At 44.2% G+C, this 15,403-nt stretch overlaps 1 protein-coding gene across 1 annotated transcript; it reads right to left on the bottom strand.

Annotated features, from left to right (window-relative positions):
• Positions 1-9,154: 9,154 nt before the first annotated feature.
• On the bottom strand, positions 9,155-14,786 carry LOC127295096 (RNA polymerase II C-terminal domain phosphatase-like 3). Its single transcript, XM_051325006.2, has 11 exons — positions 13,880-14,786; positions 13,654-13,792; positions 13,533-13,588; positions 13,380-13,440; positions 11,897-13,294; positions 11,040-11,636; positions 10,812-10,958; positions 10,432-10,721; positions 10,236-10,347; positions 9,856-10,160; positions 9,155-9,746 (listed from the first exon to the last, which is right to left on the bottom strand). Exons 1-11 carry the CDS (start codon positions 14,515-14,517, stop codon positions 9,686-9,688), a joined length of 3,804 nt encoding a protein of 1,267 aa, XP_051180966.1. The 5' UTR covers positions 14,518-14,786; the 3' UTR covers positions 9,155-9,685.
• Between the last annotated feature and the right edge of the window lie 617 nt (positions 14,787-15,403).

Below are 15,403 nucleotides of genomic sequence, written 5' to 3'. Positions count from 1 at the left end.
CTTATTCTTATTGGAGAGACACCACTAGTGAACTGTGGACCCCGGTCCATTCTTTTACATCGAATACAATCTACTGCAATACTTGTTCTACTGTTCTTAGCAAACATCATCTTCCACACTATACATCTAATCCTTTGTTACAGCAAGCCGGTGAGATTGACAACCTCACTGTTACGTTGGGGCAAAGTACTTTGATTGTGTTGTGCAGGTTCCACGTTGGCGCCGGAATCCCTGGTGTTGCGCCGCACTACATTCCACCACCAACAACCTTCACGTGCTTCTTAACTCCTACTGGTTCGATAACCTTGGTTTCTTACTGAGGGAAAACTTGCTGATGTACGCATCACACCTTCCTCTTGGGGTTCCCAACAGACGCGTGCTGTACGCGTATCATTGCTTCAAGGATGCTGAACAATTTCTCTTTCCAATGCCTTGAGAGCAACAATGAAAATGAGTTTCTACATGAGATGGACACCACGGTTGTCTCACAATTGGGAGTTTTTGTGTTTCCACATTTTGAAGATGTTCATACGGAGTTCTTACACATTGACCTTGCACGTGCCTTATTCTTGATAAATTTGTGTTGTGCTAACGGTGTTGTGAACATGAAAGGATATGTCATCGATGATATGCTCCTCTATCATGCACACATATACTTTGCTTGGTCTTTGTTGTGTGAAGGTACACGTGACATATGGATGAGCGTCAACGAATGGGTTCAACCCAATACATCTACTACACAAGATCTCTCAATGAGAGCACACCGACATCTTGCTAAGGTGACCTCCTTCTACTTGCGCTCTCTTGCTAAACCCGTGGAATATTGGCTATGCTTTGAGTGTTGCTTGGCTTTTCTTGTGCTATTGATAGGGCTCTTGACAAGTGAAGCAACATTCAAGTGTTGGTGTCATCTACCTCCTCTACACATTCATGAAGATTTATCGTCGATGACAACTCTTTTTCAAGTCGGGGGAGATGATGCAGCCCGACCTTCGGTCTTCACCGCATCATATGCTTCATCGCCAAGACGACACGCAAAGGTGAATCTTCTCCTTTATGCGTGCCTACAATCGCCTATTTGGGACGATATACTACTTCATACCCCGTCATATCTTGATGATAGGAACTCGACGACAAGTACGGGAAGAAGAGAGGATGCCATGGAGACCCGAGGACGCAAGGCCGATGTAACGGAAGCATGGAAGAGAAGGAGAAAGAGGAGTTGAACGCTCCAGGCCAGAACTTCCGCCCGACCTGGCCGGAACTTCCACCCAGATGCGCCCAGGCCGGAACTTCCGCACGACCTCTCCAGAACTTCCGCCCAGATGCTGTCAAGACCAAAGATGCTCGCACAGTGGAGATGCAGCCGGAACTTCTGCCCCTGATGGCCGGAACTTCCGCCCGGCTGGAATTTCCGCCCCCCAGGAGCCGGAACTTCCGCCCTGTCGAACCTCAGCCAAATCTGAGCCCCCTTTGGCTTGTAACTTACCCCTTCGGCCCCCTACCTATAAATAGGAACCTACCCCCACCTTCATGAGGGATAGATGATGTTTAGATGAATTGGCTTATGCCTCTATTATCCCTTTGTGGATTTAGGAAACCCCCACCTTAGATTAATTTCTATTGTACCACCCGGGCTCCTTATCGAATCCTATTGTATCTCTTTGGTGACTTCTACCAATCTTGATCTTTTGCTTGCACTTCTACCTTTGGGTCTTTTTCTTGCACTTCTATTGATTTTGGTCTTTTCACCCTTCTAGATCTATAGGATATCGATTCGTCGATCTTTTTGCGGGACTTCTACCGAAAGGTCTTTTCCTGCAACTTCTATCGAGTTGGTGGTTCGAGCCAACGAGGACAAACCGATTTGTGTGTGTGTGAGTTTGTATCCCACGATTCCCCTCTGCGTTCTTCGTGTTCATCGCGTTCTTCCACCTCCCCCCGAATTCCACCCAAATCCGTGAAGATCGGGCACACCCTTGGGCTTAGCCCGCATCAAGTTGTCTGGTTTGAAACGTTTTTTTCTATAGGGTATTGTATTCAGTTGTTAGAGTTCCGGTAGTTATCAAATATGGGTGCTTCCGATGTTAGAAAGGGTCCTTTTACAGACTATGATGTTAAGTAATGTTTGTTTATAATTTACTTCATCTTTTTCATTATTCCGTAATTTTTAGGATACAAGCTGGGCTGTTGTCAAATTTTCGTAGGACCGGCTCCTATAAATTTCCTTCAAAACATACATGTTGTACCTTTTTGTCATGTCTTATCATTTTTAGGATTTTTATATTTCTCAATAGCGGAGAGAATATATAATATGCATGACAGTTTGTCCCATCTTACCAGTTCTTCCATGTCTTAGAACATATATTGCATATTCCCTATTATTCATAATTTTATCATATTCGAATATTTTAATCATTCCGTCCCTAAGGTTTCCAGAAATTTTGCAGAAGCTCTTGATACAACACTATTTGTATGATTTATCATGTATTTGTTTAAAGTTAATTAAGAGAACTTCTCATGGTTTTGAAAATATACAAAGGTTCTGGATCATCTTGCATACCAAGTGATTGTTGGCCACTTCTCTCTCCACGCACCTTTTCTTTTCTCATGTTGATACCATGTATTTCAGAAATTATATAACTGATATGCTTTAATTACTAGAAACACACCAATAACCATGCTAATGAATTGTAATTCCTGGTTAACAATTAGATTCCGTTCATATCATTCATTATTATTGCTTTAACAGCAATCAACGTGCAAAACGGTATGCATTAATAATATTCCTGTACCTACCCATGTATATTCCTGCCGAGAGTCCTATCATATTTTGCATATTAATGACTCTGTAGAAGTTTTTGTTGTTTATTATTTACCTGTACATGGTAGATTCTCTTGATTTTCACCTACAAGCATGTGTGACTTCATTGCAAATTTTGAACTATCCTTTCCTAGAACTTTTTGTTCTGAACTGTCTACCTTTTTGCTGCACGAGGCTTGTTTAGGTATGGAGAAGCTCATTTTGATTTGTTCACGCTATTTGAATTATTAGCTTGGTCCCTAATTTGGCCCTCTTTCCTTTGCTGATGTTGTGTGCATCATGAAGTATAAGTCGTTTTTGTCTAGCAAGCCCGTTAGTTTTCACTTGGCAAGTGACTGTTTTTGTGCAGCATACAAGCATACTGATTAGTTCATTTAAATGGTGGTTCCAAACTTACGTAACGTAGCCGCAAACTGCTGTATCTATGCTTGATTATCTGATAATTTCATAGCTTGTTTTCGGATACACCAGGAAGTATGCTTGGAGTCATGGAATGTGCTCATCACTCACTATCTAAGCTGAATCCCACTGGTAATACTTTTTTACCAAAAATAACTTAGTTCTCATGTGTGGATTTCAGTTGGTATACATCAGAAGACAATAGAAAATCACTTATTTTAATTCTGAACTTCATTAGGTTTCTTCTCTAAAATATACTAGGTCCCTAACTGATGATTGATTCTTTCAAATGATTCATAAATGTTGCATCTGCACAGTTCGGTGGTAGGTTATTGCTTGGCAGCTCAATGAGATCAGCCATATAGTTGCAGAACTTATGTATCGAGGAAGCATCGACATTAGATATGTTTCCTCCCTTCTCAACCTCATATTAAGTTGATTACAAGGAATTTGAGATTAGAGGAAGAAGACATAGTAGCAGGATGAAGGAAACCTCTTTATATGGTGATTGCGTGTGTTCATTTGCATGGTATGCACCTACAATGTTCACAGGTTACAGGCCCTTACTTCCATTATATTGTTTTTTGATCTTTGGGAGTTAAAGATGAAAATTGCTTTGTTCTTATTAAGGCACCATGCCATCTTCACAACACTATGAACTGTTGGACTGGAATGTAAATCAACGACGGTGAAATCATACTTCTGTATGGTATTTTTTTATTAAACCAACCAAACCTCCTTACTTCCATTGTATTATTTCTGATCTTCGGAAGCTAAAGTTGAAAATTACTTTGAATGTAAATCAACGACGGTGAAATCAAACTTCTGTATGGTATTTGTTTTTTAATTAAACCAACCAAACTTAAAATCGCTCCTTCATGTAATTCTGGACCATCTTAATTATATTCTCTTTGTCTTAGTATATCATAGTTTTTCAATGAAAATGGGAATGAGATTTCGGCTGATGAATTCAGTTAACTTTTCACTGTTGTACTTGCCGTTTGATTTATCTTTGATGGATACCTATTAATCACATTGTGATGTCATTAGGAGGCTTCTGGCTTGTTCGGTCTTAATGTTTGAGTGTAATTATGTCTTCCCTAATTAAAATGTTGTCTTCACCGTTTTCAGAATTTCATATGTGTGTTTCCTCCAAAACTTCCTGGAGGCTATTGTGTTCTTTAGAGTTGCTGAGATTATAGCTCAAGTTATTTTTTAGGGTTCATTTTCACTCTGTTGTGTTCTGTATTCCTCAACTTGGTAGATCTGGCATGTTTGCGCTTTACTTCTATGATTTTCTATTCTGAACTGCTGATGCGTTGGATGCCTCAACTGCTGATAATTTGTTCTACTTCTGAATTTGAACTTTTTTTTTTTTGAGGAAAGACGTCCAGAATGTGAACTTAATATGTGTCACATGAAATCAAATGTTCCAGGTATGCTCAGATTCACAATTGAAAGTTCTCCACTCCTACTTTTTGTTCATCTATATTTTTTTCCAGAATTTAGACTTAATATGTGTCACATGAATGAGTGGGCGCGGAATCAGGTCTATTTTTTTCTTTCTTTCTATTTAAATGACAACAACAAAGAATGGCGCGACAAGGCGCGCTAGGTCCATCTAGTAAGAGAATCATTTGCTCCATTCCTTTGTGTCTCCTCTCTCTATACTCTAACAACCCGATCGGTAACAGCGCAGGCAAAGAAAGTGGATGACGTGGACGCACGAAAATCCAGGAAAATCAGGTAGTGGGGGCTAGCTATTTAGAGATAGAAGATATAGCAGCACCACTGTACACAATTGCTGGGGCATCAGCACAAGCATGCCCAGAAGAAGTAAAAAAACTAAAAGAGAAACTAATGTTGAAAATGTCGTATTGACGAAACCGAAGATGTCTCACAGCCGCTGCGCGCCCCGGAGATTTCCCACCACGCTCCTAGCACTCTGAAGCGGCGCGTACCAAGCATCACCTTCAGAAAGGGATGCGACGACGACGACGTTGCTGCCCGGATGAATCCTAGGGTTTCCCCCAGTACGTGCACGCATGGACTCCTCATTCTTTCATAGAAAGCGAGACAGTAAGGCTTAGGTCAAATAGGAAATATAGGTAAGGTATCCGATAGATAGTTATCTATCTTGATTTGATGGTCTATTTTTATGTATTTTGCTTATGAAAGAAAGGTAACAAAACAAACAATAAGTCTGACTATTCCCACATGTTCCATTAGGAGCATTCCTTTGCTATTTTCAAGGAAAAGGGCAAGGGAGGAGGGCTTCACCCAACGCCCTTCATGAAGGAAGGGTGCCACCGCCGGACGCCACCGCGTCGGTGTTGGCCAAACCGACAGGGATTTCTCTCGACCCTCGCAACCCCGCACCTGATGCTCCATCGTGTTCCACCACACTTCCGTCCACCACCACGCGCAACCATGGCCTTGCATGCAACAATGCCATCTCACTGTGGCAATAGAAAGGAGGCCAAGAGGATCAAGAAGGGTTAGCCAGGGGCGAGATGCAACCTATCAACAACCACGCTGGAGGGACACGCCTCCACCGCCATTTGCGGACACATGGAGGACGCATAGACCGGAGCAATACATGCCCTCCTGCCTCGGCTGAGCCCGAGCAGGCTCGTGAAGCTCCCGTGTTCGCGCTGCAGTACAGGCACCGCCAACAACGCCACACGCAGCAACCCTTCCGCCCACCAGGAATAGCACAGGCGAGCCTGGAGCCAGTCTGTCCGGACCCAGATGGCCCCCGGCCCCATCTGGAACAGGCGGGCGCCGCCATAGGACACCACGCTGCTCGCAACCAAGCAACCCCGACGCTACCCATCGCGCCGCCACCCGTGTAGACGCGACGCCACTGGAACCCTTACTGACCTAGGTGCATCGCCATCGAATGAGGAGGCCCCTCGTCTTCCTCCAACGTGTGCGGGGAAAGGAAGCTCTATCGTCGTTCGTTGGCACCACGAGGGCTTTGCCCGGTGGAGGAGGAGAAGGCGGCTGCGCTGGTTGGGTTTCGCCTGCCCGTCACCCGTGGGAGCGACAGGTACCGGTTCGGGAAATGAGGGCTTGCTTTGTCCACTCCAATTTATGTGTGATACACAAATAAATACTTTCAGATTGACCACAACGGAAAAATCAACATAAAAACACTATACATCATATATAATTTTCTTCCATTCTTCTTGACTTCTAGGATACTAGGAAAATTGCCCGTGCATTGCAACGGGATAATACATACGAGAAGTTCATCATGAAGTATGTGTCAAACTTAGTATGTGCATTCCCACATGAGAGTTTTTTTTCCACCATTGTAGCTAACTAATTAATACGGTAATGCACTTTGGAGTCGACTATGGAAATCCTTAGATTCAACGCGTTGTGTTAAAAAAAGACATATCAACGGTTTTGCAATCTAAAGATTCATGCACCAACAAATAATAGCGGCTAAAACATTGTAAGAAATTATAAAATATACCATGGTTATCTTGTTTTTATTATCAATATCAGAAAATGTGTTTTAGAAAATTTGAGGGTAGTATAACCAGAGCATGCAATAAATTTATTGTTGAATGCATTCAAAAACGTGCTAGATCACTTTTGAAGATCATGTGCTCTTGCTCTGCCATTCCATTCCGTAATTTGTAACAAACTGAAAACATGTAGCTCCTTCTAGGTAAAAGACCAACTTGCTAATATGCTAATGCTACAACAGAAACATCCAATCAAATTCCGGTGAAGTGTCAAACCTATTCAACATCGTAGAACATAGAAGGTGCTTTTGTTCTGCTACGTAGCAGACGGATTTGTTGTTACGTGGACCCGCAAAAAAAAGATTTGTTGTTACGTAATGTAATACACATGCGTTGCTGACTGTGAACAGTTTTAGTCACATTTTCCCTCCTAATTTCCGTTGCTACTATTTGCGCGCTGTGAGTTGCAGTACTATGTGGTTATATTTTGTCTAACAGAGTATGTCGCTCGGGTCACATGCAAAAGGAATAGAGCATATATGAATCTCATGTTGAACTACACATAGTGAGCTACCAAACCAACAATAGCCGACCCAATTGGTTACTGATTAGGCAGGACAGCGCATGTCGGATGCATCATGGGCGGACGCGGCTCGGAGTGACCAGCTTAATCCTGCAAGAATTAACGACGACCAAAGGCGTCAAGACCCATGCCACGCCTGCTCCTTGATGGGCCACAATCTGATTGACCCAACCAGCTTCTTTTTGAGCGTTTAATCCACCGCATGCACATCAGACGAAGCAGTCGATCAGTGAATCAGAAAAAAAATAACGTCCAATCGATTGTGAATCATCTAGCTCGCAAAGATACGCGACGCTTCTTTGTGTTCCGGCCGGCCGGTGAGACGTGAGCAGCAACTGACTATCTCCAAATGGATCTAATGAGCGCGAGGCGGCGACCTGGACGTTACCGAGACCTCGGCAAGCAGCCACTCCGGTGCGGCGACAACTCAGGCGAGTCCCCACAGCCTGTGCTATGCTTCATAGATGAAGATCCCGTCGATCTGGGGCTTCTGCTGCCGACGGAAAACTCAGTTTCAAGATTCGGTAGCGTGCTAACTCTACCGAGTTCTGCAATCGCGTGATGAGTAATTAACGTGTAGGATACCGTCTATATATGGGTCAGTTTTCGTGGGTGAGGAGGCAAGGATCCGTGATTCGATTATGGAGGATTCGAGTTCGTGCCAAACTCGTCCTCGTTTCTTTTTATTTGAGCGGACTCCTTCGGTTTAGATTAGATTAGATAAATATAGATATAGGTAAGCTGAAAGATGGGCCGATGTTGTGGCGGATCGGCTAGCCCACGCGAGAAGAGCGACCTGGTGCGATGCATAGTTGGACGACGGAACAATCCCACGATCCCACGACCTACGGAATTACGGAACGGACCAACAACGAAGGACCGCACGGCCGAAACAAACGATGACGGACGACAGAAACCAAACGGATAAAACCGCGGAAACGCTTCTCCCTTTATTATTATTATTATTATTATTATTATTATTATTATTATATATAGGTATAGGTATAGATGAAAATATTTATGTGGCAAAATAATTATGTATGGAAAATAATTATTCTTCTTCCTACGGTCAAATAACACATCCCTATTGTTTATGTATATAATTTTATTTAAACATAATTATACTCAAATAACACATCCATATTGTTTATGTATATAATTTTATTTAAACATAATTATACTTGTAACCCCATTGTGATACAATATAACATAGTAATGCTATATACAATCTCGTTTTTTAAGTCGTGACATCGTATGTGATACAAAAATTTAATTCGTGACATCGTATGTGATACAGAAATTTAATTCGGCTCCCAGATACATATGCTCTTTCTACAAAAAATTATATTCGAGTCCGCCCCACTACCTTAACTGGTTCAAATCTGATAGAACCAGTTACACAGATCGCTATCTAACCCGCTTCCAAATTGTCAAACACGGAGTAACATATTGCCTTTTTCTAAAAAGGCTTATTATATTTTGGAATATATGTAAGTAAAATGCAATATGAAGATATCGTGCCAATTCTGGTCCCCTGTTTCGGAGGAATATAAATAAATTAGTTCTTACTGAATCCACACTGAGTTATGTTTGAAACACATGTACGTTCTTTTTCATCATTATCTCCCCTACGTTTACAAGCCCATAACAGTTCCAAGTTAACATTCGAACCCATAAGTTAACTTTGATAACTCCAAAAATCTTGAAATAGCTCCTTTCACCAACTGATCAAATATTTTGCAGTATCTGCCAGAATTGACTCTGGCTAGCAAAAAAGGGTTGCCCAATGAACCTGTCAAATCCTACCCTGTCACATCTTAAATGCCTCGTTCATTCCAAGGGGTGCTGCTGCACATCCACTTTGATGGGTGACAGATACTAGCTCCGTTCCAAAATATCATAACGTTATCTAGATGCATCTAGACCCATTTTGATGTGAAGATACAACTGTCAGGAAAAAATGAGTATTTTCGAACGGAGGGAGTACATCATACCTGCCACAGCCCATTGCTGTGACCAGACAGCAGCACACAGGTCTGCAGGAGGCCAATGAAAACATACCCTTACCAGAAACACACTATCTTACCATGTTACAAGGGAGGGTGGTGAGTCTTAGCAGATCCTTTTGGTTTTAGCATTTTTTCTTCCATGGTCTATCCAAACCCCAAGCAAGTACTCACCACCCCCGTTTTAGTACCTGACCTCTCTTCATTCAGGTTTTGCATAAAGCGAATTTCAGTACCTAGTTTCAACTGTGTTGTTCTCTTAGAAGCCCAAGTTTCTTAGTATGGTCCTGTTTTTGACTTGTATTATGTGTTTATGTTAGGTTTTTCATGACCAGGACCATGTCCCAGAAGAATTCCTGGACTCCGGATGGGGAACCTGTGCTCAGGGGATGTTTTATTTTACTGTAAAATCATGCTCATTGGCGCGCCGGTATAAAAGTGTTGAAGCTTCTACCCTGTTGATGGCAAACATGGTAGGAGTCTTGGTTAAATGCAGCCTTTACGGAGTTGGTATTATATAATTAGAAATTGGATAGAAGTAAATTCAGTATTATTATTCCTCACCATCCTGGATGAACGACGAATCTGCCTGTTTGTATTGCCCAATTCACCTTGTCAGTCCCGAGCGAGTTGGCAACAACATGAGTCACCCGATCATCAATCTGGTTCGTGCACACTGCACCAAACTGTTCTGCACTCTGCCATAGAGGATGCATGTGGGGGTTAGCCTCTCCAACAGGGAAAATCCGGCTAAAGACAATACGGCAGCCAACGAGGATCCTCCGCTGCTCAGATGCTAGTATGCTCCGCACATCAGCATCATTGAGGTTGGGATGAGAGAAGAAGTTTTGGTGAATGCGTCCAATAACCTATTTCAAGGTGTGATAAGTCTGTCAGAATCAAGTTGTATTTCAAAGTTAAGATGAGGAAAAGATCCATCATACCGCCAGTGAAGAAGCGAGAGTGCCATCCTCTGGCCTTTCATCTCGATCAATTTCAAGAAGTGAAGGTCCAGGAAGACCAAATTGCCGTCTGCTGCAGGGAAAATAGGTGTATCTACAGAAAACCATCCACAGAAGGGCTTAGTAAGATGCACTCTATTCCTTCACGCTCGGGCAAACGTTTGGCAGAGATACATACCTCTCTACAACAATCATGTTGTTTTTGTTGTGTGGCCAGACTCTCACAGAGTCATCAATGATCACTACTGCAGATTCCATCCCCAATACCCCATCGAGATCTTTACTTTTCGGTACGCGGTCATCACCGTCAAATGTATCGCCATCACCACCTCTTGAGTTGCCATCACCACCTCTTGAGATGACTCTCCCAGCAAACAGGGCCCCAGTAGGGTCAAGAACCTTAGCCATCTCAGTGGCATACAGTTTGTTGCCCATTGTGTACAGATGTAACTCGTAAAGCTTACTCGCCTACAGCATAAAAGCATCAAATAGAACAACATTCAACACGAAGTAGCAAAGGCATCCATGAGCAGTTATGACAAATCTAAGACAGCAAACCTTCTCAAGAAAGTTCCATATTCCTGGTCTCAGTTTGGTCCACATTTGCATATGATGGAAACGGAACAGATGACGCTCTGGCCTCTCCCGGTCTTGTTCTTCTTTCTTCCGCAGAATCTCTTCATGAATAGGATCCACTTCTATAAACTGAATTGGAAGTGCACAATACTAAGTTAATGAACTCTTCAAATAGTGAAAGAGGTCAAGACATAGGCTACAGTACAATACCTTAGCGGAATTGAGGAGAGTGTGATCCAAGTCAAGCACTAAACAAAGTTTCCTTGCTGAAAACATTTTGTGTTGTTCCATGATCCGTCTTGCCCTTTCCTTCTGAATGAGAGCCTTCTGCTGGTCATCATAACCATTAAGGAGATCATCTAGATCCCCCCATTGGTTAGCTGGTGGCGCAGCACCAAGTGTTGTACCAGGAGCAGCATTAGTTGTTCCATCAGCATCGGGATCATTCTGTCCAGCGGCTAGTGTTGGATCTGCCCTATTTACACTGACTGAAGTTTGCTGAGAAGTAACAAGTGATGAAGCAGCTAACTGTGAATTAGAGACAGGATCCACCGTACTTGTGCTCATGATGGATGGCCGAGCAATGTTGGACAACGAGACTGGTTGAGAAGGCAAAGCACTAGTCTGGAAATGCTCTGTCAGTTGTTCGTGGTTAATCAAAATGTCTTTGCTATCTGGCAGGACAATTTCATTGCTTTTGGCTTGCTCGGTGCTTGCTGTATCGTTCTTCTGCGTGCTGTTATTGTGGAGGACACGGCGAGGATCACGAGGTTTCATGCGTATTACTCCAGCGTCATTTTGTGAGCTCTACAGGTACAGCAAAACTTATGATCAGCACAATCTTAAAATAAACCAAGGAATTAGCACTAATTGAAGATTAGTTCAAGTAACTATTGATACTGGATAACCTAAAAGTTCATATAACCTCAGCAAAAATTAGTTCAAGTAACCTACTAATACTACATAACCTATTCAAAATTAAGCATCGTGATTTCAAATAATCAAATCGAAGTCACTATATACTGGAATTTATCAAGAAAAGATAAGTGCAGTAGCAAGAGCTTTACCTCAGGGGTTGTTTGCATGGGAACTTGTGGCCTATTAGAAGGAATTTGTGCAACTTCTGTCTTTAGAGCATTGCCAGGTGGTATAACCATGCCAGCAGTGACATTACTTACAATGCAACTAGAGATACCACCTGAAGCAGTTACCATCTGCTGAGTTTCTGAAGCTGACCTCTTTTGCTGTTCCATTTGAATCCAATTCATGAGCACTGTCGGGTTCACAGCAATGTCCTTAAGCACTGCAGGCAATGAAGTAAATGGAGCAGCACTGGTCTGTGGAACTGAATTAGGTTGAAAGGTGTGGAGGGTTCCAGTACTTATTCCTGCACTATTTGTGATACTACTTGCATTGCTAATAAGTTGACTATCCGTCCTCATATTAGGATTTCCTGTTCTCTTGGTTTCAAGAATTGTATTCTGATTTGATTGAACCCTGCCAATTGAATAGGAGCAAATATTACTTCCATCTGTACCTGGTGGTACCTGCATGTCTCTGGAATTCTCGGTACCCCCTCTAGTTCTTTTCAATGCACTTTCATCCATCAAAGGTTGGCCAACTGCCTTGTGCTTGCGGTTATTATTTGATACTACACCTCCCAAGGTAACATCTTTGGAAAGATTCGGTTCTGCAAAATTCACACGTCGATTTGAATCTGCAGTACCACTAGGATCACGGTTCAAAAACTTGAGCCTTGGATCTCTACTTTTAGCCAAAGACTTCAGAGCATGGTTAGGTCCTGAAATAGAATGCTCAATTTGTTTGGCATAACCTAGAGAACCAACTGCAAAACTGTCATTGGTACTGACTGCACTAGGTCGCGAATCAGGTATCAGGCTCACACTTGGCACAGCAGTCTTATTATTAGAAGCTGAAAAGCTTGAAATATCACCAAATATGTCACTATCTTTGTCTCCAGATTTATCCCCATCACCAGATGGGGTTGGGCTTGGAAGATCATCACTTGCAAAAGTAGACTTCTGGCTGTACTTCTGGCGGTATGAAGAAAAATCCTTCAGCGCATCATTCAGGGATGCATGCAGAACCTTTTTTGAAGACTCAACTCTTTCAGTCAAAGATCTTTCAGGTGCCATTGGAAATGCTCCAAATCCAATGGGTTTTGGCACAGGAAAAGGTGGTGCATTATCTCGGGTTGGTGAGGGCAAGCTATTTTCGTCGTAATCTGCATGAAGATCCAACAAGGGGCTAACCATTCTATTCTTTGCCGGCATCTCCATCCAAGGCAAGCTAGAGCCACTAAATGGATTTGCTACTGCTGATTCAAAAGGTGGTCTCTCTGATGGAACAACAACATTCGCTGTGTTAGTGCCAGAATTAACATTTGGACCATTGGCATTGCCTTTTCCATCCTCAAAAACTAACTGTCTCACACGACTATCGAGCTGTCAAAAGAAAAGAAACCCAGAAAGTCAGCTTTAGAGCACAACCTACTTACAATGAGGCACAAGAGCTACAAAAAATACAAACCTCATCTCGCTGGCCGGGTGTTAGCATGTCGGAATATCTGTTCTTTATGTGAAAAAGCAACCTAGCAATTTCATAGGAGACCATTTAGGTTATACAGGTAAAAATCAGTTTCATTCAGTAAATTATTATTAGCAAAAGATGAATTCAGTTTACTTCAAGAGCATGTTCTTGTTCTGGTCCCTCTTCGGCACCGCATATGAATTAGCCACCTACAACAATGAAAAAGATGTGAGCCTTACGTTCAGAAAGGAGACAAGCCAAGAGTCAGTCTTACAGTGGTGATGGTGTCAATTCCAACAAACGCCTGTTGCACAAGTGCATCAAGCATAGGCATGGGGCTACCGCTCTCTGGGAACAGCGGCTTCAGGCCCTCAAAGCAAGTGCGCAGGCGTGCACACGAGCCCTCAAATGACCTACAACAGAACATGAATGACTTATATCCCTCAGCAACTGAATCAAACACCAAGCACATTATCTTTGCCATGAAACATCAGCCATACTTCTCAGCTTCCTCGGTAGAAACCATCTCAAGCTCCTCCAGTATACTCCCCACGCTCTGGTCAAAATCCACCTCCTCCTCGTCCTCATCGACGGCCACAGCAGCAGTATTGCTACTCCCCTGCACAACCACCGTCTCCAACTTCTCCGGCAGATCAGAGTCCAAGTCGATGGTCTCAGGGTGCATACTCGGAGGGGAAGAGGAACTCTGTACGGCCTCACCTTCCTCAATCTCGCCCTCTTCCTTCTCCTCGTCCGAGGTGTCCACGAGGTGCTCCACCTCGTCCTCGTCAGAAGCAGGCCGCGGAACGAGCGGCTTGTTCTGCACGGCCTGCGCCCACGCAAAGCTGTGGAACGCTGGCGCGTAACTCCGGGACATGGTATATCCCATCCAAACCCTAGATCTCGGGGCCGCCGCCGACGCGGCCGTTCCGGCGGAGGTGGCGCCGCCGGACGACTCCTTAAAGTCCGCGGCACTAATCTCTTCGAGCGACTCGGATGAATCGCCGTCGGACGTGTCCCCGCCGCCACCGGCGGTAACGAGGTCCCCACCTGGCGCGACCACCGCCGACCGCGGGCGCTCCCTCGTCATCAGCACGACCAGCCTCTCCTCGTCCTTAGGCGTGACCGTCACGCGCATGTGCCGTCCCCGGCGAGCAGCTCCGGCGATGCGGGGGGGGGGCGACAAACCGCCTCCCAGCTCTCGTTTTATCCGGCGACCCGGAGCTCAATCCGCAGCTCCCGGCGGCGCCGAGCAACCCAGCAGCCACCGAAACACAGCAATCGATCAGAGCACCGTCAGATTCGCGAGGCCCCGCAACGGATTGCGCTGGATCGGAGGCGCGCACGAGGGTAGAAGAGAAGACAGCGCGACGCCAGATTTCAGGGTGGCCGGTGGAGCTCGTGAGGCTTGGGCAGAAACTTATACAGAACCGGAGTTTGAATCGGGCCGTTTGTGTTTGATTTCAACGGTGTCGGATGCGGACACGTCGCGCCGGGCCTGTGGCCTCACAGGGGTGGGGTGAGTTAACGGACGTTAAAAACGGCGGCTTTGCTTCTGCCATGTTCATATGTTCATGCTCATTCGCCACTCCCCTGCTGCTTTTGTTGGGTTTATAATCATGGAATCCAAGCGCTAGATACTACTGCATTCATGCTTCTCGCATTCCCTCCCTATCCTACATGTTTATGTGGGTACTACGTATTCTGAGTTGCTAAATGGTGCTCGGAGGCTCGTTGACACTTTTGAGCCTCCGTTTCATGTCCGTTCGATGTACAAGAAAGTTGTGTTTGATCACACGCGTCGATCCACCCGTTGTATATGCTCCACGTCCTGACAAAAACGTCGTTGATGCTCCCCACTGCTGATAGGGCAAAGGTGGCCGATCTTTCGATAAAAGTATGATAACATCGATTTGTTGGTGTAGTTCGTGCTTGACGATCCGACTACACGTGCAAAGCTCGTGCGCCAATGCAATCGCTAGGACAATCACCGGGAGTTACTGATCTTGCGGATGCGCGATCAG

The sequence above is a fragment of the Lolium perenne genome, chromosome 4 (assembly GCF_019359855.2).
Source record: "Lolium perenne isolate Kyuss_39 chromosome 4, Kyuss_2.0, whole genome shotgun sequence".
In the NCBI taxonomy this organism is placed as follows: Eukaryota; Viridiplantae; Streptophyta; class Magnoliopsida; order Poales; family Poaceae; genus Lolium; species Lolium perenne.
The sequence above is the reverse complement of the archived record's forward strand: the minus strand, read 5'-3'. Positions and strand labels throughout refer to the sequence as shown.